General features: G+C 45.0%; 1 protein-coding gene across 1 annotated transcript in view; it reads left to right on the forward strand.

Moving 5' to 3' along the window:
• Positions 1–3,385: 3,385 nt before the first annotated feature.
• Positions 3,386–25,152, forward strand: part of DRAM1 (DNA damage regulated autophagy modulator 1) — a 46,190-nt gene continuing 24,423 nt past the window's right edge. Inside the window, exons 1-2 of the mRNA XM_050750235.1 lie at positions 3,386–3,971; positions 24,944–25,011. Coding sequence (XP_050606192.1) covers positions 3,841–3,971; positions 24,944–25,011 — 199 coding nt within the window. The 5' untranslated portion in view covers positions 3,386–3,840. The remainder of the gene's footprint in view (positions 3,972–24,943; positions 25,012–25,152) is intronic.

Genomic DNA, 25,152 nt, shown 5'->3' on the forward strand with positions numbered 1-25,152 from the left:
GGAAAGGGAAAAAGGGAAGGAACAGAGTGATTTTCAGAACATAGAAACCTAGGTAGAGATTACAGTGAAACCATGGTTGCTAGCTTTTGTGATTTTTATTTTTAAATTTTATTCATTTATTTATTTAAAGACCGAGTCTCTGTCGCCCAGGCTGGAGTGCAATGGCACGGTCTCTGCTCACTGCAACCTCTGCCTCCCGGGTTCAAGCAATTCTCCTGCCTCAGCCTCCTGAGTAGCTGGGATTACAGGCGCCCACCACCACGCCTGGCTAATTTTCGTATTTTTTAGCAATGATGGGGTTTCACCATGTTGACCAGGTTGGTCTTAAACTCCTGACCTCATGATCTGCCCGCCTCTCCCTCTCAAAGTGCTGGAATTACAGGTGTGAGCCACAGAGCCTGGCCATTTTTTTTTTTGACAGGGTCTCGCTCTATTGACCAGGCTGGAGTTCAGTGGCTGCTATCTCAGCTCAACTGCAATCTCTGCTTCCCAGGTTCAAGTAATTCTCATGCCTTAGCTTTCCGAGTAACTGGGATTACAGGCACACACCACCATGCCCAGCTAATTTTTGTATTTTCAGTAGAGGTGGGGCTTCACCATATTGGCCAGGCTGGTCTCGAACTCTTGACCTCAGGTCATGTGCCTGCCTCAACCTCCCAAAGTGCTGGGATTACACTGCACCTGACCATTTTCAAATTTCTATTTATTTGTTTTTGAAATAGAGTCTCAATCTGTGGTCCAGGCTGGAGTTCAGTGGTGTGATCATAGCTCACTGCAGCCTTGAACTCCAGGCTCAAGTGATCCTCCCACCTAAGCCTCTTGTGTAGCTGGAACCGTAGGTTATGCACCACCACACCCAGTTAATTTTTAAATTTTTTGTAGATATGGGGGCGGGTCTCACTATATTGTCCTGGCTTTGGCCTCCCAAAGCGTTGGGATTATAGAACTGCGAGCTACCATGCCTGGCCAGCTTTCGTGATTTTTAAAAAGCCTTATTTAAAATTTTCTGTTTTGTTTTGTATGGTGGGTACTCACTCCACAGCCAGTGATCTCTTGAAATACTAGTCTGCCCATGTTCCTAGTTTCTCCTTAATACCAAAAATAATCCTAGATTCTCAGCAGGACTTTGGTGACTTGGCCTCTTTGTTCCTCTCTCCATTTGCTGCCTCACACTTATTTAAGTGCTTTCATAGTCCCAGGGAAGCAAGCTCTGTGCATGCATTTCCTCCAGTTGTTTTCTGGGCTTGGAATGCTAATCTCATTTTTCTTTGCCTGGTTAATAATTATTTCCTTTTGAAAAGTCTGAGGTCATCTGTCAGAAAATCTCCCTGGTCCTTCATCTGAGCCTGGGCCCCTGGCCCTCAGCTCTGGGCATGTCTCTACTTTACTTTTTAAAATCCTCTCCTTTCCATTTAATAGACCACATAACATAATTTTGTTGTTTTGTTTTTTTTTTTTTTTTGTATTTTTGAGACAGTCTCGCTCTGTCACCCAGGCTAAAGTGCAGTGGTGTGGTCTCAGCTCACTGAGAAAACCTCCATCTCCCAGATTCAAGCAATTCTCCTGCTGAAGCCTCCTGAGTAGCTGGGATTACAGGCGGGAGCCATGGTGCCTGGTTAATCTTTTGTATTTTTAGTAGAGAGGGGGGTTTCGCCATGTTGGCCAGGCTGGTCTTGAACTCCTGACCTCAGGTGATCCACCCACCTTGGCCTCCCAAAGTGCTAGGATTACAGGCATGAGCCATCACGTCCGGTCTAATTTTGTTATTTTGATCGATCAGTATCCTAGTCCTGAGGGTACTATTACTATTTCATCTTTGTAGCCTAGCATGGCACCCATGAAATGTGTATATGGCTGAAAGGTGACCTTTGGTCACCAATGACCCAACAATTTCGGCCACAAATGTTGGGCTCAGACTCCCTAAATTATCAAAATCATGTGCTTATAAGTGCCTCCAGAACACAAATCCCTTTCACAGGGTTTGAAACGTATCAAGTCACCATTAATCATCTTAGGCCAAGGCTCCAAGTCTGGGCTACTCCAGAACCCCGAGGGGAGAAAGAGAATTTTTTTTTTTTTTTTTTTTGAGAAAAGGTCTTGCTCTGTCACCCAGGCTGAGCGAAGTGGTGTGATAAAGGCTCACTGCAGCCTCGACCCCCAAGGCTCAAGTGATCCTCCCAACTCAGTCTCCTGAGTATCTGGAACCGGAATTTTTTTTTTCTTTTCTCTTTCTGAAGGGGTGGCCTGCCCCTCCACACCTGTGGGTGTTTCTCGTTAGGTGGAACGAGAGACTTGAGAAAAGAAGTAAGACACAGAGACAAAGTATAGAGAAAGAAAAGCGGGGGCCCAGGGGACCGGCGCTCAGCTTACAGAGGACCCACGCCGGCACCGGCCTCTGAGTTCCCTTAGAATTTATAGATAATTATCTTTACCATCTTAAAGATAAGGGAGTAGCAGGACAATAGGATCGTTTTTAGGGAGGAAATTAGCAGTAAGACATAAGAACAAGGATCTCTGTGACATGAATAAGTTTAAAGGAAAATCCTGTGCCTTGAGATAAACCTTTTAGCAACATTGTTTCATCCTATCACATGGGGATAAACCTTGGACAATACCTAGCTTTTCTAGGAACAAAGACACACCCTGCACGCCCAAAATCCATTAAACCTTGAGTTACCACAGCACATGTCTCTTGCAAGGACAAGGTTGAGGGTAGAGTCACAGATTAACAGCATCTCAAATACAGAACAAAATGGAGTCTCTTATGTCTACTTCACAGTAACAGGCTGATCTCTTTCTTTTCCCCATTTTTTTTTTTTTTTTTTTTTTTTTTTTTGTAGCATGGGGGTTTCCCTATGTTACCCAGGCTGATCTCTAGTTCTTAGGCTCAAGCGATCCTCGCACCTCGGCCTCCCAAAGTGATGGCATTCCAGGAGTGATGGCTATTCATGGTGCCCGGCCTGGGAAATCTTATTTCCAGGAAATATTCTCCAGTTGCGCTCTGCTGGAAAGCAGCACAATGGGCCTCCCGGCTCCGTGGGAGCGCAGTCCCACCCGCACGCACCGCACCCCACCCGCCTACTCTCCACCCAACTCGTTCCCACTCTGTCTGGGTTTTCGGGTGTTCACCATTGAGGTGGGAGCCACATCTGCGCCCCGTGGCCTGGCGAACCTCACTGAACACTTCTGCCCGACCCCCGCAGCAGTAGCGCGACTGGATGGCGTGGGTGTCACCACGCGGTGGACACTCTCTCTGCCGCGACGCGCCGGCGGCGGGACCCCGGAGGGGACGCCCTCGGGGTGCGAGGCCCGGCACTCCGGAAATCCCCCGGGAGGGAGGGGTTGAGAGAAATAAATCCTTTTCTCCAGAGTTGCGCAAGAGCCAGCGCGGTAGGGCCAGGGTGGGAAGGCCAGAGTGGGCGTCCAAGCCAGTGACCCCAGGCCGCCCGCCCGCGCCCAACCCAGCCCCAGCCGAGTGTCCGAACCAAAAGCGAAAGGAACCCGACCCCCGCGTCCTCTCTGGCGGCTCCGGCGTCGCGTCCGCTGGGAGGTCGCCGCGCGCCTCCGACCCTGCCGGGCAGCTTTGTGACTTCACTCGTTTCGCAACAAGCCCGGGCCGCCCGCGCCCCACCCACTCTGGCCCGGCAGCCTCGCCGCCCGCCACCTCGCTCCGCTTCTCGCGCTTCCCCTCCCTCCGGGGCTGGGCCTGCCCCGGCCGTCGCGGAGCCTCCCCTCCCACCGTCCGTGACCGTCCGCGCCCGGCCGCCGCCTCCAGGCAGCCCGGAGCAACCCGGCGCCTGGCCTGGCTGGGCGCAGCACTCTGTTGGCGGCGGCGGCGCGATGCTGTGCTTCCTGAGGGGAATGGCTTTCGTCCCCTTCCTCTTGGTGACCTGGTCGTCAGCCGCCTTCATCATCTCCTACGTGGTCGCCGTGCTCTCCGGGCACGTCAACCCCTTCCTCCCCTACATCAGGTGAGAGGCAGGGTGGGCGCCGGGGCCCCAGGAGCAGGCACAGGGACCAGAAGGAGCGCTGCTGATGGGGAGGGAAGGCGTCCGGACCCAGCTGGGGGCGTCGTGTGGTTAGGCTAAGGTGTGAGCAGGAGGAGAGGTGCTCCCAACAGCCTGGGATGTTTAGGGAGGCAGTGGGTGGGGCGCTGAGCACTTTTGCCTGTACCCGGAGCGTGAAACAGGGTGGCAGCAAGGAGAGGTTCAGGATAGACGGTAGAGCTTTCAGTCTGGGTATGGGACAGAATCTCAGCAAGACGTTCTCAGGCGATATTTGGAACAAGATGGGTCCTGATAGATGATATGTATTGTACAAGAGGTAGATCCAGGTATATGCTAAACAGCCACTATTTTCACTTCTGCATCCCAACATCCCTTGAAGTGGGTGTTTGGGCTCATTTTTCCTGCAAGGGAGCCGTGGTGTAAAATTGGTGAAATATCATCAACGTGACACTGATGTCACACTAGTTAATGGTAGGAGCAGAATTCACACCCAGCCATGCAGAAAGCAACACTGTGCCGCCCCCAGGTCCTTGGAAGTCTGGCTTAAATTCTCTGGAGCTGCACCAGACACCTCTGGACACTGTGACCCCAAAGCCCTCAACTTGTCGACAACTTGTGACATCTTTTGTATTATTTTACCCATTCAGTTTTCCTGTGCTTTGGCCTCTACCTTTCCTGAGGGGCACTTCAGTGCCAGGGACAATGATCTGATCCTCCTATGTGGGTTCCAGCTCAGTGCCTTTCTCATAGTGGCGGGATTCTTTAAACGTTAGAACCATCCATTCTTATCTAAGTAGTGTGACTCCTCTGGACATGCATTGGTTGGTGAACAGATGATAAGGTTGGTGACACCCAAGGTTTGTTACTGCTATGATAGAAAATGTAGGGCGTCTTCTTCCCTGCAGCCATTCTGTCTGGTGAACAATGTTCTGTGTTTTGTTTTTTTTTTTTGGTTTTTGTTTGTTTGTTTGTTTCGTTTTTTGGGGGCGGGGGTGGGGAGTGTGGAGAAAGGGGAAACAAAGATCAAGCAGGAGGGGACTAGCATTTTTTTGAAAAAAATTTATTTTATTTTATTTTATTTATTTCATTTTATTTTATTTTTTTGAGACGGAGTCTCGCTCTGTCGCCCGGGCTGGAGTGCAGTGGCCGGATCTCAGCTCACTGCAAGTTCCGCCTCCCGGGTTTACGCCATTCTCCTGCCTCAGCCTCCCGAGTAGCTGGGACTACAGGCGCCCGCCACCTCGCCCCGGCTAGTTTTTTTTTGTATTTTTTAGTAGAGACGGGGTTTCACCATGTTAGCCAGGATGGTCTCGATCTCCTGACCTCGTGATCCGCCCGTCTCGGCCTCCCAAAGTGCTGGGATTACAGGCTTGAGCCACCGCGCCCGGCCAAAAAAAATTTTATTTTTTTGAGACAGAGTCTCGTTCTGTCACCTAGGCTGGAGTGCAGTGCCGCAATCTCGGCTCACTGCAACCTCTGCCTCCCTGGTTCAAGCGATTCTCCTGCCTCAGCCTCCTGACTAGCTGAGATTACAGGCATGCACCACCACACCTGGCTTAATTTTTTTGTATTTTTAGTAGAGACAGGGTTTCACTATGTTGGTCAGGCTGGTCTCAAATTCCTGACCTGAAGTGATCCTTCTGCCTTGGCCTCCCAAAGTGCTGGGATTTATAAGTGTGAGCCACCGTACCCGGGGAACTAGCATTTAAAAGATGCAGGGAAGAGAGCAATAGGTAGAATAGTACACAGAAGCAAATTTGAAGTACCTATGAAAGAAGAGATGTTATTTATATTGAGAAGATGTTCCCATCTGGCCTTTTGTTTTTTTTCCATTTATTATTATTATTTTTTATTTTCAGTAGATTCAAGGTCTCACTATATTGCCTAGGCTGGTCTTAAACTCTTGAGCTCAAACAGTCTCTCTGCTTTGGCCTCCCAAAGTGTTGGGATTATAGGAGTAAGCCACCACGCCTGGCCCTCCCATCTGGTATTATGCTTGGAAGAAACCTAGGCTTGGTTTCTCATGGCACATCTCAGGCCCAAGTGCCATCATCCTGCTTCTGAAGCAGGATAGATCCTTCTAGACTTGTGTAAAAGTAAAGAGCTGTGGCCGGGCGCGGTGGCTCAAGCCTGTAATCCCAGCACTTTGGGAGGCCGAGACGGGCGGATCACGAGGTCAGGAGATCAAGACCATCCTGGCTAACGCGGTGAAACCCCGTCTCTACTAAAAAAAATACAAAAAACTAGCCAGGCAAGGTGGCCAGCGCCTGTAGTCCCAGCTACTCGGGAGGCTGAGGCAGGAGAATGGCGTAAACCCGGGAGGCGGAGCTTGCAGTGAGCTGAGATCTGGCCACTGCACTCCGGCCTGGGCGACAGAGCAAGACTCCGTCTCAAAAAAAAAAAAAAAAAAAAAAAGAAAAAGTAAAGAGCTGCTTGGCTGGGCGCGGTGGCTCACACCTGTAATCCCAGCACTTTGGGAGGCCGAGACGGGCGGATCACGAGGTCAAGAGATCGAGACCATCCTGGCCAACATGGTGAAACCCCATCTCTACTTAAAATGCAAAAATTAGCTGGACGTGGTGTCCCAGCTACTCGGGAGGCTGGGGCAGAATTGATTGAACCCGGGAGGCAGAGGTTGCAGTAAGCCAAGATAGAGCCACTGCACTCCAGCCTGGTGACAGAGCGAGACTCCGTCTCAGGGGGAAAAAAAAAAAAAAAAAAGTAAAGAACTACTCTACCTGCAGTGCTGCTTCTTTTGTTTGTTTGTTTGTTTTTTCAGACAAAGTCTCACTCTGTTGCCCAATCTGTAGTGAGGTGGTGGGATCACAGCTCACTGCATCCTCCACCTCCTGGGCTCCATTGATCCTCCCACCTCAGCCTCCTGAATAGCTGGGGACTGTAGACAGGCATGCACAACCATGCCCAGCTAATTTTTAATTCTTTTTGTATTTGTAGAGATGGCATCTTGCTGTGTCCTGCAATGCTTCCTTTTTTTTTTTAAGACAGAGTCTTGCTTTGTCGCCCAGGCTGGAGTGCAATGGTGCAATCTTGGCTCACTGCAACCTCCACCTCCTGGTTCAAGAAATTCTCCTGACTCAGCCTCCCAAGTAGCTGGGATTACAGGCACCTGCCACCACACCCAGGTAATTTTTTTGTATTTTTAGCAGAGACGGGGTTTCACCATGTTGGCCAGGCTGGTCTCGAACTCCTGACCTCAGATGATCCACCTGCCTCAGCCTCCTAAAGTGTTGGGATTACAGGGGTGAGCCACCGCGCCCAGCCTGCAGTGCTGCTTATTGAGAAAACAATAGCCATGTTTGTCCCAGATCTGAAGACTGAGGACAGATCATGTGTGATATTCATTGGTCAGGCTGTAAAGGCAGGTTTTGAATGTTCACGAAGGTGTCTGATGTAGTTGTGATTAATATCACTCCAAGGTGAACTTGAAATGGGAGACATTCAGAAATGGAAAAATAAGCTGACAAGGTGAACCACTTGTGAGATGCTCAAATCACAGACCCTACAAGGAAAGGGTTTACAATTTACCAAGGAAGCCTTCAGGAAAAGCAGAGTTACAGGAGAAAAAGGCATGGAATTGCCCCTTGGTTGCCAGGAGTTCTCAGCCAACACACAACAAACATATGTATTGATTGCCCATGTGTGCCTGGGGCTTTTAGGTTGTTTGCTCTCTGCTTACCTGAGCAGCCGGAGCACTAGATTGCCTCTGCCCACTCCTAGAAAACAAGTCCTTGGTGCAGCAACAAGATGTGGGTAAGAACCACACATAGAGAAGAAGGCCGGGCGCGGTCTCTACTAAAAATACAAAAAGTTAGCTGAGCGTGGTGGCACATGCCTGTGAGCCCAGCCACTCAGGAGGCTGAGGCATGAGAATCATTTGAAACTGGGAGCTAGAGGTTGCAGTGAACTGAGATTATGCCACTGCACTCCAGCCTGGTTGACTGAGTGAGACTCTTTCTCAAAAAAAAAAAAAAAGAAAGAAAAAGAAAAAAAGAACCAGACATAGAGAAGTGATGGAAGTAACTCTACATTTATCCACTGGCCCTGAAATATTCAACCTTATCTCTCTCTCTCTCTCTCTCTTTTTTTTTTTTTTTTGAGATGGGGTCTTGCTATGTTGCTCAGACTGGTCTTGAACTCTAGGGCTCAAGCAATCACCTGACCTCAGCCTCCTGAGTACCTGGGATTAAAAGTGTGCACCCCCATCCCAGGCTGACAGTATCTCTCTTAGCTCATCACCTCCTGCTCTCCTCTACCCCTACCCTTTGTACTTCCCTTCAACCACACTGGCCTTGTGTCTTAACACATCAAGCACCCCTCCTTCTCAAGGCCTTTGCGGTGGCTATTCCCTCTGCTAAGTGTTCTTCCTGCAGCTATTTTTCACTTACCTCTTTTGTTCAAATGTTACCTTCCTGCAGACTTTTTCACTTACCTCCTTTATTCAAATGTTATCATCTTGATGAGACCTGCCCTTATCACCTTTTTTTTTTTTTGAGACGGAGTCTCGCTCTACCGCCCAGGCTGGAGTGCAGTGGCCGGATCTCAGCTCACTGCAAGCTCCGCCTTCCGGGTTCACGCCATTCTCCTGCCTCAGCCTCCCGAGTAGTTGGGACTACAGGCGCCTGCCACCGCGCCCGGCTAGTTTTTTGTATTTTTTAGTAGAGACGGGGTTTCACCGTGTTAGCCAGGATGGTCTCGATCTCCTGACCTCGTGATCCGCCCGTCTCGGCCTCCCAAAGTGCTGGGATTACAGGCTTGAGCCACCGCGCCCGGCCCCTTATCACCTTTTTTAAAAATCGCACCTGACCACTACTGGTCCCCATATCCAATCTTATTATTCACCATAGCACCTATCACCTTCTAACAAATCATGTGATTTAACTTATTCATTATGTTTATTTTCTGTCTCCCTTCACTGGATTGTAAGATCGATGAAAGCTCTCAGTATTTGCTGAATGAGTATTTCTTGGGTACTCACTCTTTACCCCAGGACAGGGCAGATCCCATAAGGAAAAGCTTGACATGGCCATTCAGTTTGGTGGCTGGTGATGGGAAGTCCTCAGGATGAGTTTCCTTTTACATTCTAACATTGTTCAGCCTTTCTGATGGTCTGATGTTTTTAGCACAGTTGAACACTTTAAATAAGAGCCACAACCATAAGGAGGACCTCTCCCCAGTATGACATTTACAATCAGCTTTCTTATCAGATGCTTTCTCCTTGTAACATTGTTATTCTTCAGCATATTGGATAAATTGGCAAATGGTTCTTAGACATATGAAAAGATATTCAACTTTATGAATAGGAATAAATATTCAAATTAAAACTCACTGATGCCAGTTGTGATCTACTAGGTTAGCAGAAACCCAAATGTTTGATACTAGTACTGGTGAGAATATGGGGAAACAGTCTCTTTCCTACATTGCTTACAGGAACGTGAACTGATTTCAGTCTCCATGGTGGGACTTGGGCAATATCTATGGATATGACAGATACACACACACATTTGATGCAACAGCCATTTTTTTTTGAAAATTTATCCTATAGGTATACATGCCCATGTGAAGAATGGCATTTCTACAATGTTACTCAGGGCATTGCTTTGAATAACAAAAGATTGGAAACTACAAATGACCATCAGTAGAGAATTGCCTAAATAAATGTGGTTTATTTATTAAAGGATACCTCAAGTGAAAGCTCTCTGTACCTAGCAGATTCTTTTTACGTCAATACACTTGTATGGAAAAATCTCCAAGATACATTGTTACATGGGAAAAAGCAAGATGCAGAACAATGTATGTTCTCATTAGTGGAGAAAAAAGAGGAGAAAAATAATGTGTATTTGCATTAGCTTGCATAAAGAAACAAATAAAAGTGGTTTATCTGTGTGTGATGGAGGGAGGAGTAGGTCAAGGTCAGTGAGACATTGGCAGATGAGGAGAAAGGATGATTATAAGCCATACCTTTTTGTTTTATTTTTTAGCCAAATGAATGGGTTTCCTATCAGAAAATTAAATTAAAAACATGAGGCTGGGCGCAGTGGCTCACTCACGCCTATAATCCCAGCACTTTGGGAGGCCAAAGTGGGCAGATCATGAGGTCAAGAGATCGCGACCATTCTGGCCAACATCGTGAAAACGCATCTCTACTAAAAATACAAAAATTAGCTGGGCGTGGTGGCGTGCGCCTGTAGTCCCAGCTACTTGGGAGGCTGAGGCAGGAGAATCGCTTGAACCCGGGAGGTGGAGGTTGCAGTGGGCCGAGATGGCGCCACTGCACTCCAGCCTGGGCGACAGAGTGAGACTCCGTCTCAAAAAAAAAAAAAAAAAAAAAAAAAAAGGGCCCAACCACCATGAGATATAACAAGTTAGAATAGCATAAAGTAACATTTCTTTTTTTTTTTTTTTTTTTTTTTTGAGACGGAGTCTCGCTCTATCGCCCAGGCTGGAGTGCCGTGGCCGAATCTCAGCTTACTGCAAACTCCGCCTCCCGGGTTTACGCCATTCTCCTGCCTCAGCCTCCCGAGTAGCTGGGACTACAGGCGCCCGCCACCTCGCCCGGCTAGTTTTTTGTGTTTTTTTAGGAGAGACGGGGTTTCACCGTGTTAGCCAGGATGGTCTCGATCTGCTGACCTCGTGATCCACCCGTCTCGGCCTCCCAAAGTGCTGGGATTACAGGCTTGAGCCACCGCCCCCGGCCTAAAGTGATATTTCTTATTCTGAAACCATTAACAAAAGCATATCAAAAGGAAGGACAAATAAAAGCTAACCTCAAAAAATTAGTTTAGATTTGCACTTGGGTGTGGTGCCTCATGCCTGTAATCCCACACTTTGGGAGGCTGAAGTGGGCTGATCACTTGAGTCCAGGAGTTTGAGACCAGCCATGGGCAATATGGTGCAACTCTGTCTCTACAATAGTCCCGCCTACTCAGGAGGCTGAGGTGGGAGGATCACTTGAACCTGGAGTCTGAGGCTGCAGTGATCTGTGATCACACTGCTGCACTCCAGCTTGGGTGACAGAGCGACACCCCTGTCTCAAAAAAAAAAAAAAAAAAAAAAAAAAAAAAAAAAAGAGTTGCACAAGACCACACCCACATTCTCAAGCCGAATCACGCTTACCTTGTTATAGTTTCTTATCAAATTATTAACTTTTTCCAGCTGGTAGACCACTGTCTTCCATCTTCTTTTTGGCATGTGTCTCTTGCCATGATATCTTGCTCATGATATTCTGTGATCCTTTACTCTTCAGTGTTGACAATTCTAGATCCTGGCTTTTCTCTTTATTAGCACGTCTCACTTTCTGTGTGAATACAGTTTTGTGGCATAGATTGCGGCCTTTGGCCACCCACATTGTTCTACCTCATGACCCCACACTCTCTGCTCAGTAGTTGATGACAGAAAACTGGGTCACCTAGAATCAAGCCACTTTAAAAAGGGGAACAAAATTGCAGAGTAAATGAAGTAAAAGAAGTTTGGTCAGGTCTTTAACTTCAAAAATGATACTAACAATTAGGAAAATAACGAGTTTAACTTACATTTATATAACAATCACAAATTTTGGGTTATGACAAGTATGTGTTAATTCTTCAGATGCTGATCTTTATAGATAAAATATCTTTATAGAGAAAATGCTTTTTTTTTTTTTGAGGTGGAGTTTCACTTTTGTTGCCCAGGCTGGAGTGCAATGGCACACTCTCGGCTCACTGCAACCTCCTGCCTCCCGGTTCAAGCTATTCTCCCACCTCAGCCTCCCGAGTAGCTGTGATTAGAGGCGTGTGCCACCTTGCCCCGGCTAATTTTTTTTTTTATTTTTATTTTTTAAGACGAAGTCTCACTCTTATCCCCGAGGCTCGAGTGCAATGGCGCGATCTCGGCTCACTGCAACCTCTGCCTCCCAGGTTCAAAAGATTCTCCTGCCTCAGCCCCCTGAGTAGCTGGAATTACAGGCACCTGCTACCATGCCCAGCTAATTTTTGTATTTTTAGTTGAGACAGGGTTTCACCATGTTGGCCGGGCCCGGACTCCTGACTTCAGGTGTTCCACTGGCCTCGGCCTCCCAAAGTGTTGGGATTACTGGCATGAGCCACCGCGCCCGGCCTCGCCGGCTAATTTTGTACTTTTAGTAGAGATGGGGTTTCTCTCTGTTGGTCAGGCTGGTCTTGAACTCCCGCCTTGGCCTCCCAAAGTGCTGGGATTACAGGCGTGGGTCACCGCGCCCAGCCTTGCATTCTTTTTCCAATACAGAAAAATAGTTTTATGATTATATTATAGTAAGTCTTTCATTTCACATTTAACTTTTTAAGGAAAGTTTCCTTCTCTTTTTGTTTTTTATAAACCCTGGTGTCAAGCGCTGACTTTCAGTAGCTCATAGCGAGGGAGGGAGCTGCTTTGCTACTACGAACCTCTGCCCCAGAAGCAGGTTGTCTATGAGTGGTTTAATACCAGGTTTCCCATTAACTACATTTAGCTTTTGAAGGGGCATATGAAGAGGTTCATTTTTGCAAAAATGTCTGAAGACTCCAATTTTCCCAATGGACTTTTTTTTTTTTTTTTTAAGACAGAACTTTGCTCTGTCGCCCAGGCTGGAGAGCAGTGGCATGACCTCAGCTCACTGCAACCTCTGCCTCCCAGTTCAAGCAATTCTCCTGTGTCAGCCTCCTGAGTAGCCGGGACTACAGGCTCCTGCCACCATGTCCAGCTAATGTTTTGTATTTTTAGTAGAGACAGCGTTTCACCATGTTGGCCAGTCTGGTCTCGAACTCCTGGCCTCAAGTGATCTGCCCGCCTCTGCCTCCAAAATTCCTAGGATTATAGGCGTGAGCCACCGCGCCTGGCCTTCCAGTGGCCATTCTTAATCTGTATGTAAAGATATTGATCTTGTTTATTGCCTGTCTCACACAAAATATACGCTCCATGAGGATAGAGATTTGGGGTTTGTCTATAGCATTTGTGACAGAGCCTGACACATTGCAGGCACTTGGTAAATATTGGTTGAATGTTGAACAAGATAATTTGTGTCATATGGTCCTGTTTCATTAACCTTGTTAGTTTCCTCCTCTTTAATTGTTAACTGATTCTGCCAGCACCTCATTGTTCATTGACTTTGGTTGCAGTTCTGTTTTCCAGCACAATTAGAAATGAAATCCTTGTGTTTCAGAAGATTTGCGGTCCCAGTTTGTGGTTGATTTGACTTGCATTGTTGACTATTTACAATATTTAATAATAATACTAAGAGGGAACATAGCATGATTAAGAGCAACAACTTTGCAACAGACAGCCTGGATTAGGGTATGGCTCTATTATGTGTCCCAACCGTAGAACTTTGGACAGGTTACTTGACGTCTCTCTGCTTCTCTATTGGTTAATAATTGCACGTACTTCATTATTAACACGAACTCACAGAAAACTCATTAACACTCTGGTGGAAGAACATAGTATGTAGAAGCACTTGCTATTAGTATTATGAAGGGGGCCGTCCACATTGGTCTGGATAGGAAAGGATGTTTGGTTGGGAGCTAATTTTAGAAGTGATCGCTTTATATGTGAATGTAATATCAGAAGCTCTTTTATTTAGTAGCCTCAACTTAATCAACTTGCTGGGTTAACTGATGAATTCGTTCTTTGAAAAATGCACTGACTGAAGCCAATGATCCCTCAAAACTCCTTCCTGTGAGGGCCACTCTGTAGGTACTTGCTTCTCTTACCCATGTCTTTGTATTCTTATCAAATGCCAATTGTGTTTATTCCCAAATTATATTTATGTTCATGCCAGTTGTATTTTGTATTGTAACTGTGTGATTTAACGCAACACATATTAACTGTTGATCTGTGTAGGCAAAAAGAGAATTGTAATTTCTAAAAAAATTTGTTTGGGCCGGACACAGTGGCTCACGCCTGTAATCCCAGCACTTTGGGAGGCTGAGGCGGGCGGATCACTTGAGGTCAGGAGTTCAATACCAGCCTGGCCAACATGGTGAAACCCCATCTCTATTAAAAATACAAAATTAGCCAGGCATGGTGGCACACGCCTGTAATCCCAGCTACTCGGGAGGCTGAGGCAGGAGAGTCGCTTGAATCTGGGAGGCAGAGGTTGCAGTGAGCTGAGATTGTGCCATTGCACTCCAGCCTGGGCGACAAGAGTGAAACTCCATCTTAAAACAACAACAACAACAAAAAAATTGGTTGAATGCTTTGGCAAGATTAAAAAGAGACAAATTGTCCAAAAAAAATTTGCAGTCCTTTTAGTAATTGATCTGACAACTGTAAATATTTAGGAAACTGGTATAAGGAAAACTGGAAAGAGTCTGAATTCAAATTGCTTCAAAAGTGTTTTTAAGACTTCCTGCCACTTTAAAGAAACCAAAGTTGGAAATGAGATGATTCAAAGTAGATGTGATGTATATGCCAAGAAGACATAGTGGACCCATACTCTTGTAACGGCACTGGTCTACATCCACAGGTAGGCAAATTAATATACATTGATACACTTCAAGTTAAAATAAAATGTTTGTGGTATGTATTCATTCATACAATTTTTAAGACTTTTTTAAGTACTCACTACTGGCATCTTTTTTTTTTTTTCCTTTTTTTCTTTTTTCTTTTTTGAAACAGAGTCTAACTCTTGTCATCCAGGCTGGAGTGTAGTGGCACAATCCAAGCTCACTGCAACCTCTGCCTCACGGGTTTAAGCAATTCTTATGCCTCAGCCTCCCAAGTAGCTGAGATTACAGGCGCCCACCACCACGCATGGCTAATTTTTGTATTTTTAGTAGAGATGGGGTTTCATCATGTTGGCCAGGCTGGTCTCGAACTCCTGACCTCAAGTGATCTGCCTGCCTTGGCCTCCCAAAGTCCTGGGATTACAGGCATGAGCCACTGCGCCTGGCCCTAATTTTTGATGACTTTTGCTTAAACCAACTTTTTTGATTACTTTTTTTTAATTTTTTTTTTTATTTTTTTTTTATTTTTTATTTTTTTATTTTTTTTGAGACGGAGTCTCGCTCTGTCGCCCAGGCTGGAGTGCAGTGGCCGGATCTCAGCTCACTGCAAGCTCCGCCTCCCGGGTTCGGGCCATTCTCCTGCCTCAGCCTCCTGAGTAGCTGGGACTACAGGCGCCCGCCACCTCGCCTGGCTAGTTTTTTGTATTTTTTAGTAGAGACGGGGTTTCACCGTGTTAGCCAGGATGGTCTCGATCTTCTGACCTAGTGATCCACCCGTCTCGGCCTCCCAAAGTACTGGGATTACAGGCTTGAGCCACCGCGCCCGGCCTACTTTTTTGATTACTGAGACGACACAGAATTTCAGGCAATGGTGATATTGGCCTTCCAGTTCAGCTGTAACAATGGGTATCACGATAAAAAATACTCAATTAATGAGGGCTGTGTGCATAAAATCACATATTCTGACATGATGGTAATATCAGCTTTTACAGTGCAGTGATTATAACCTCATAGTATTTCTAATCTATAGTGTCACAAAGATGAAAAGGCAGGCATGCCATTTAAAACCTTTAGCTAGAAAAGTATTATTATTATTGTTGTTTTGAGACAGAGTTTTTGCTCTGTTGCCCAGGCTGGAGTGCAATGGTGTGATCTCAACTCACTGCAGCCTCCTCCTCCTGGGTTCAAGTGATTCTCCTGGCTCAGTCTCCCAAGTAGATGGGATTACAGGCGTCCGCCACCATGCCCAGCTAATTTTTGTGTTTTTTAGTAAAGATGAGGTTTCGCCATGTTGGTCAGGCTGGTCTCGAACTCTTGACCTCAGGTGATCCACCCACCTCAGCCTCCCAAAATGTTAGGATTACAGGTGTGAGCCACTGTACCTGGCCGAAAAGGATTATTTTTGAGATGATCATTTATAATTGAATATTGACTTCACAAGCACATGAAATTAGTTAATTCTAAGAAAAACAAAATAAGAAAAGTGAAGATCCCAAACTTTTGCAGCCCCAAAATTAATTGAGGGTGATGGATGCAGTGTTCTGCAGCCTGAGTCTACTGTAAATATATAATTTCTCCTCTGATTTAAATTTTCCCTGTCATTTGGGTACAACAAATTCTTTTCTTCTCACTGAATTAAGTAAAATTATGAATTATTTTTATTCTGTGTTTCATTTTAAAAAGGCATTAGAGTATTGCTCAAAAGTCTTGACTGATGCAGGGCTGACAACTTTCAAACATCTCAATTTTCTTTTTTTTTTTTTTTTGTTCAGGGGGCAGGGTCTCGCTCTGTTGCCCAGACTGGATTGCAATGGCATGATTTCCGCTCACTGCAGCTTCTGCCTTCCGGGCTCAAGTGATCCTCCCACCTCAGCCTCCCAAGTAGCTAGGACTACAGGAACATGCCACCATGCTTGGCTAATTTTGTTTTTTTGTAGAGATGGGGTCTCACCGTATTGCCTGGGCTGGTCTTGAACTCCTGCGCTCAAGAGATCCTCCCACCTCAGCCTCTCATAGTGCTGGGATTACAAGTGTGAGCCACTGTGCCCGGCCTCAATCTCAATTAAAAAAAGTTTCATAGTCATCTTTACCTCACGGTAATTGCCTTTCATTCCGTCAAGAACATGCATTGAAGAGTTATTATGAGCCAAGGACACCATAGCTGGCTCCAGAAGAAATAGCTGATACACCCCTGACTGAAATGTACAACATGTAAACTCACATGAAAATGACAATAACTTGAAAGAAATGTAATATAGCACAGCAGAGAAGAGTTCCGGAATTAGAGAGTTCTAGGGTTCTTTCCTCTTGGAAGTCCCCTCTCGTGAGAGAGCTGTTTTCCTTTCTCTTTCTTTTTCCTATTAAACCTCCCCTCAGAAAAGAAAAGAAAAGAGGAGACAAGAGAAGAGAAAAGAAAAGGAAGGAAGGAAAAAAGGGAATTGGAGAGTTCTAGATGCACAGCTTGGCTTCCTTGTTTACTCTGTGACCAAGTTAGTTTTCTAAGACTGTTTCCTCATCTTTAAGATGGCAATAGTGAGCCGGGCGTGGTGGCTTACGCCTGTAATCCCCACACTTTGGGAAGCCAAGGGAGGTGGAGCACTTGAGGTCAGGAGTTTGAGACCAGCCTGGCCAACATGGTGAAACCTCTTCTCTACTAAAAATACAAAAATTAGCCATACGTGGTGGTGGGCGCCTGTAATATCAGCTACTTGAGAGGCTGAGGCACAAGAATTGCTTAAACCCATGAGGCAGAGGTTGCAGTGAGCTGAGATTGTGCCACTGCACTCCAGCCTGGGTGACAAGAGTTAGACTCTGTCTAAAAAAAGAAAAAAAAAAAAAAGATGCCAGTAGTGAGTACTTTTCCTTCTAATGTGAAGATCAAGTAAGATGTGCCTGGCGGAATGTGGTTGCTGAGGAAGTGTTCATTTCTAATTTTTTCTTTTTCTTTTTCTTTTTTTTTTTTTGATTTTTATTTATTTTTGGAGATGAAGTCTCACTCTGTCGGCCAGGCGGGAGTGCAGTGGCACGATCTCAGCTCACTGTAACCTCTGCCTCCCGGGGTCAAGCGATTCTCCTGCCTCAGCCGCCCGAGTAGCTGGGATTACAGGTATGTGCCACCACGCCTGGCTAATTTTTGTTTTTTAAGTAGAGACAGGGTTTCACTACGTTGCCCAGGCTGGTCTCGAACTCCTGACCTCAGGTGATCTGCCCGCCTTGGCCTCCCAAAGTGCTGGGATTACAGGTGAGAACCACTGAGCCTGGACCTATTTTTTTTGGTATTTGTAGCCACTGGAGTCATGTGGGGATGGTTTCTAGAGATTCCCCTCAAATAACTTTCTAAATCAAACCACGTTCATCTCCCTCTTTATCATCATACTGGGCTAAGCCACTGTCATCTCTGGACAAACTGCTAAAATAGCTTCCTTACGGTCTCCCTGGTCCACGATTGCCTCTCTACAGTCTTTTCAAAACATCCTTTAAAAACGTGTTGTATGTGTGAACAAGAGGGAACTCTGACGGAGAGAGGGCAGAATTGCTTGTGGGTAGTGAGAAAAGAGCAAGGTGTTTGTATTTGTTGGTAGGAAATTCTTTTTAAGTTTCAGAATAGTTGATATAGCTGAAGGGTGCCCCCCCAATTCTAAAACAGTCATCACCAAGTGAAGCTGCCAGAAAGTTAGCTCTCATAACTAAAAGTAGCTAATAAAATGTAGTATGACTATTCCATACTTATCCCTTTTAAATAATATATTTGAATATTATAAAGATAAAGGAAATAATGGTCTCTTTATACTGGGGCATTATGAGTTGTTTAGATTCTAAGTCCCGATCAATCATCCAAGCAATTAGTCTGTGGGTTTGGAACAATCTAATACATTTCAGGTTGGAGACACACATGATGTTGCATTCTGTTAGCATCTAAGTTCCTCCAGTACACCATAGTTCTAGGCTTTGGAGTATTTATATCCTGTGCAGCCAGTAACTTAGTGAACAATGTTTGACCAAGGAAAGTCTTCTGTTATCCAGCATGTTTTCTTTGTATCGTTTTCATTCCTTTCAGTATCAAGTGATTATTTACTAGCTTAACATCATAAATTAGTTTGAAGTAGGATGTTACACAAACGACTTGGAATTTTCCACAGTCTACTTAACTTGCAGAAATGTAAATACAGGAAATGTGGACATAAACGGATTTCCTAGGCACAACCTACCCCTGCAATAACTGTATACACATAACAGTCTCAACAGCTTCTGAACCACAGGCAAATGAGCATTTTGCTGGCCTTGTCCTCCCTACAGCTTCCAGAAAGTGCCTTACTAGCAAGGAGGCAAATGAAGTGGTGGGTGGAGCTGGGCAGGGCCCACCACATTGCAGAAACCGTGTGGTGCAGAATGATGTGGTAGGAGCTGGGTAGAGAGACTACTGCTGCCAGCCTGAGAACCAGCTGGTTTCACCTCTCACTCATTCTCCAGTTTGCTGAATCAGGCACCCAGGCACAATTAGGCCAACCAAATACTGCTACCTCTGCCCTTGCATGATGGAATCATTTAGTTTGAGCTTAAAAAAAATAAAAATAAAAAGAGGCTACCCATAGGGTCTCTTGGTTACCTCTTAGTGTTATACTCATCTGGATTCCAATATCACCAGAAGAAGATGTGACTTAATATTTACTTATGTATGCTGTCCAAAAAAGCGAAAAACAAAACAACAAAAATAAAAAATATTTACTTAATATGTAAGATCAGACGTGGAAAGACTTATAAGAACATTTTTTATTGAGAGGTAAGAGCTCTTTCATTTTTATTTTATTTTATTTTTTCTTTTCTTTTTGAGACAGACTCTTGCTGTGTCGCCCAGGCTGGAGTGCAGTGGCGTGATCTCGGCTCACGGCAACCTCCACCTCCTTGTTTCAAGAGATTCTCATGCCTCAGCCTTCTGAGTAGCTGGGATTACAGGCGCCCACCACCATGGCTGGCTAATTTTTTTTTGTTTTTTGATTTTTGGTAGAGATGGGGTTTCACCATTTTGGCCAGGCTGGTCTCAAGCCCCTGACCACAAGTGATCCACCTGCCTCAGTCTCTCAGAGTGCTGGGATTACAGATATGAGCTAATGTGCGCCCAGCCTTCTTTCATCTTTAAACTGGTAATGGGCAAACGCTATTGTTCTTAAAAGTTTTGAAATGTTCACATTTTGATTTGCCTCTTGGAAAGTTTTCATGAACTATTCTTGAGCAAAATTTCAGCTAATGTAAAATTGGTGCTGCTTTGTCACTTAGTGGAAATTTTTTTTGATTTTTAAAATTTTAAAATTATTTTTATTTATGTTTTATTTCCTCACCTCTTTGAATTCTACACTTAGTGGAAATAAATCACTGACTGATACTTGTTACCTGATAGATCTGGGAATTTGTGACTCAGATTGTATCTAACAAATATTTTGCCGATGAATGGGTGAATTCTATAGCTATCTGTGGAGTTAAAAGAAGAAACTTTGAAAAGATAGGTGTTTCATCAAACAACTAGTTATGAATTTTTGTTGTGTCAACACTGTTGTACTGTTGTAGTGCAAAGGTGTAGGAATGTGGGCTATTGATACTCAGGCATTGATGGTGGGTGTTATAGACTCTGTCATCCTGAAAAATAATCAGATTTACCGTGGCGGTATTTGGCAGAAAGGTTTTACAGTTACAGTATTTGAGGAGTTTCTAAGATCTTCCCTAGTTTACATCTTTCTGGTCTGCAACAAAGGCATAATGATGCCTTCTCATCACCGTGCTGGTTCATTCCCACGGCGTGCTGGAGCTAGCTGGTGTCTGCTCCTGAGCATGGACTGGGCGTTTCTTTTCCAACTCCGTGTCCAGTGACCTGCATTTTGGTAGCCCAGATTTTATTTTTATTTATTTATGTATTTTGTTTTGTTTTTGTTTTGGTTCTTTTGGTAGCCTGAATTTTAACATGTTGGGAGTATTTTCACTACAGAAATTGGCAAATGCCACAAACCAGTCACCCTCCAGAGCTGGCTGTTAAACACTGACCAGCATCTACGTTAGTGTTTGCTCCCCACCCCCAATCATTCTCCTAATGGCTTAGTTCCTTGTCTGCTGTTAAAGCAGAGTAGAGGCTGGGAAGTCAGGGAGTTAAACATCTGGATTGGGATAGGGAATCCTCCGTGTAGCCCTGTGATCTTGAACAAGTTATATAGCCTCTCTAATACCCAGTTTCCTACTTTGTAAAATGGGGTTGATATAGACCCCCCTCAGGATTGTGAAGATGAAATGAAATGATGTATGGTAAGTACCTAATGGTGCCTAGTGGGTACATAGCCAATGCTCAGTAAGTGGTATCGATTAGGTTAATTTTTTTTTTTTTTTGCCAGTACTGATATTCATTCAATGGCGATTTGCAAAGTGCTTTTGGTTCCACCTGTATGGTTTTATTTATTTATTTATATCTTAGTCCCAAATATTCTGAGCTTCCCTTCACCTGTATGGTTTTTTTTTTTTTAAATTTATTTATCTATCTATTTATTTTTGAGACAAGGTCTCACTCTGTCTCCCAGGCTGGAGGGCAGTGGCATGATCTCGGCTCACTGCAACCTCTGCCTACTGGGCTCAAGTGATCCTCCCACCTTAGCCTCCTGAGTAGCTGGGACTACAGGTAGGTGCCACCATGCCTGGCTAATTTTTGTATTTATTTATTTTTTTATTTTTTAATTTTTGAGACGGAGTCTCATTCTGTTGCCTAGGCTGGAGTGCAATGGTGCAATCCCGGCTCACTGCAACCTCCGCCTCCCAGGTTCAAGTGATTCTCCTGCCTCAGCCTCCCGAGTAGGTGGGATTACAGGCATATACCACTAGGCCTGGCTAATTTTTATATTTTAGTAGAGATGGTGTTTCACCATGTTGGCCAGGCTGGTCTTGAACTCCTATCCTCAAGTGATCCACCCGCCTCAGCCTCCCAAAGTGCTGGGATTATAGGCATGAGCCACTGTGCCTGGCCAATTTTTTTATTTTTTGTAGAGACAGGTTTTCACCATGTTGCCCAGGCTGGTTTCGAACTCCTGAGCTCAAGTGATCCATCCTCCTTGGCCTCCCAAAATGCTGGGATTACAGGTGTGAGCTACCATGCCTGGCCTCCACCTATATGGTTTTAAATGTACAGATAAGCAAGAATAAAACATGACCCTGGAATTCAAGTTTTCAGATCACATGTTTGATGTCATGTGGACTCCATACCTGGGCTTTGACATAGTCTTAATTTGCCATCAATAGACAGAGTCCCCAAGTCTGGTCTTCTCTTCTGTCAGAGCATCTGGAGCACCTTCATTCCCACCTTCCTGTCTTTGTAAATGTCCTCCTCATTCTTTCATTGCTTTCCCTTTCTCCACAGCAGGCAAACGACCTTCTCAGTGCTTCTCCTCTGTGTTTGCTCCTATGCCTGGCATGTGGCTGTCTGAGGTTCAGAATTATTCTCAGACCTGTGTAACAAGAACTCTAGGATGAGTCACCTGGTACCTGCTTTTTTATACCCTCAGGCCAAGGCAGGGAGGCCTGATTTCCCTGGCAGAGTTAATTGTATGGCAAAAGTGCTGCCCAAGGTTATGAGCTGTCTCTGCTTTTTTCCCCATTACTGGTTCCCATTCCTGTCTCTCTGCCCTTTCAGCATTGTGCTCAGAAGGGTATCCTCCACCTCAACATTCCTTTAGTGTGAAAAATGGTTATGGTAGGAAAACTGGTGATGCTAAATTCTAAACCCTTCAGGTTCTTTTTTTTTTGAGATGGGTCTTGTTCTGTCACCCAGGCTTGAGTGCAATGCCATGATCTTGGCTCACTGCAAACTCTACCTCCCGGGTTCAAGCAATTCTCCTGCCTCAGTCTCCTGAGTAGCTTGGATTACAGGGACCCTGTACCATGCCCACCTAATGTTTGTATTTTTAGTAGAGACAGGGTTTCACCATGTTGGCCAGGCTGGTCTCGAACTCCTGAGTCGAAGTGATCTTCCTGCCTCAGCCTCCCAAAGTCCTGAAATTATAGACGTGATCCACTGTACCAGGCCTAAATCCTAAACTCTTCAGGTTCTTGCAAGTACCAGTGACACTGAAATTGAATTAATTTGGAATAAAGGCATTTGCTGTAAGAGAGGCTTTTTTTTTTTTTTTTTTTTTTTTGAGAAGGAATCTCACTGTCACCCAGGGCTGGAGTGCAGTGGCGCGATCTTGGCTCACTGAAACCTCCGCCCTCTGAGTTTAAGTGATTCTTCTGCCTCAGCCTCCCAAGTAGCTGGGATTACAGGCATCAGCCACTGTGCCCGGCTAATTTTTTGTATGTTTAGTAGAGACAGGGTTTCACCATGTTGGCCAGGCTGGTCTTGAACTCCTGACCTCGTGATCCACCTGCCTCAGCCTCCCATAGTGCTGGGATTACAGGTGTGAGCCACCCTGCCCAGCCATAAGGGAGGCTATTAACTTCTTTTTCTTTTTTTTGAGACAGAATCTTGCTCTGTTGCCCAGGCTGGAGTGCAATGGCACAGTCTTGGCTCACTGCAACCTCTGCCTCCTGGGTTCAAGTGATTCTCCTGCCTCAGCCTCCTAAGTAGCTGGGATTACAGGCACCTGCCACCATGCTCAACTAATTTTTGTATTTTTTAGTAGAGACGGGGTTTCACCATGTTGGTCAGGCTGGTCTCGAACTCCTGACCACAGGTGACCCACCCGCCTCGACCTCCCAAAGTGCTGGGATTACACGCGTGAGCCACTATGCCCAGCCCTATTAACTTCTTTATACTCCAGTTTAAATGTGAAGTGTTAGCAAAGCTTAAAAAGTTCCTGCTTTCTACACGCACAGGCTCCTTGTGGAATTCTTCAAACACTTACAAGTGCATCACTTTCAATGTGATCAGTTTTTCAATACTTAGATTTCAGAGCTGTTTACAAATGTAGAAACACTCGAAATAAGTACAAGTTGTTTCATGTTGGGAGCTCTTTTGCCATCAGTTTTAAAGTGAGCAGCCTGAAAATGAAAAAAATTAAAGCTTGGCACTAATAGAAAATAGAACATGTTGGCCGGACATGGTGGCTGGCACCTGCAATCCCAGCACTTTGGGAGGTTGAGGCGAGAGGATTGCTTGAGCTCAGGATTTCAAAACCAGCCTGGGGAACATAGCAAAACCCTGTCTGTAAAAAATAAAAAAAAGAACATGTCAAACAGTATTTTCCAACTCATTTAATTAATTGAAAGACTGTACCTGAAAAATGTTTTACAGAAACCCTTTTATGTTAAAATAATTTACCACAATTAATATACCCTAGATACCCTATTATTTCCATAAAGTATTCCTAGGGATCAATAATATTGTTCAGTTTTTTGTTATTGTTGTTGTGGGGGTTTTTTTGTTTTTGTTTTTGTTTTTGCTTTTGTTTTTGTTTTTGTTTTGAGACAGAGTTTCGCTCTTGTTGCCCAGGCTGGAGTGCAATAGTATGATCTCGGCTCACTGCAACCTCTGCCTCCTGGGTTCAAGTGATTCTCCTGCCTCAGCCTCCTGAGTAGCTGGGATTACAGGCATGTGCCAGCATGGCCGGCTAATTTTGTATTTTTAGTAGAGACTGGCTTCTCCGTGTTGGTCAGGCTGGTCTCAAACTTCTGACCTCAGGTGATCTGCCCGCCCTGGACTCCCAAAGTCCTGGGATTACAGGCATGAGCCACTGTGCCCGGCCTCAGCTTTTTATCATAATATTTTCAGCAGATAACAAAATCTCAGTTATTAGAAAATAAAGTGATGTGTTTAAGTGTATTTAACATGCCAATATTAGAATTTTCAAACATGATTTTATTTTTATTTTATTTTATTTTTTTGAGACCAAGTCTCGCTCTGTTGCCCAGGCTGGAATGCAGTGGCGCGATCTCGGCTCGCTGTAACCTCTGCCTCCCTGGTTCAAGAGATTTTCCTTCCTCAGCCTCCCGAGTAGTTGGGACAACAGGCACCTGCCACCACACTGGGCTAAGTTTTGTACTTTTAGCAGAGACGGGGGTTTTACCATGTTGGCCAGGCTGGTCTTGAACTCCTGACCTCAGGTGATCCTCCCACCTCCACCTCCCAAAGTGCTGGGATTACAGGTGTGAGCCACTGCGCCTGGCCTCAAACATTATTTTAGATCATTTTTTTTTTTTCAAAGTAGTCACAATTCTTCACTGAGAATGAACATATGCCAAGGTTAGTGGGTTTGATCATTTGAAAAATGGCAACACCATTCATTTTAAACATTTCCTGACTTTTTACTATGGAACCTCTCATGGTATAAAAATGCCTTTTAGATTTTTCAGAGCCAAAATTAAAATACTTTAGAAAAAAATCAGGCCAAATCTTTGGAATTCAAAGTGACTGAGCACCTAAAAGAAACACAATATAAAACTTGCCAATTACATGTCTTCCCAGAGGTCTGGACTGAATTTCTTTCGAATAATTTGGACATTTCTTCCCTTTGCCAGTGACACAGGAACAACACCTCCAGAGAGTGGTATCTTTGGATTTATGATAAACTTCTCTGCATTTCTTGGTAAGTACACAATAATTAGTACAAATAATTGAAAAACGCACAATTCCAAGTGAAGTCAGATGTGTCCTTTTTAGTTTGTGTATAATTTTTATTTTATTTAGTTTTTCTGAGACAAGGCTGGAGTGCAGTGGTGTGATCACG

The sequence above is a fragment of the Macaca thibetana genome, chromosome 11 (assembly GCF_024542745.1).
Source record: "Macaca thibetana thibetana isolate TM-01 chromosome 11, ASM2454274v1, whole genome shotgun sequence".
NCBI classification, from domain to species: Eukaryota; Metazoa; Chordata; class Mammalia; order Primates; family Cercopithecidae; genus Macaca; species Macaca thibetana.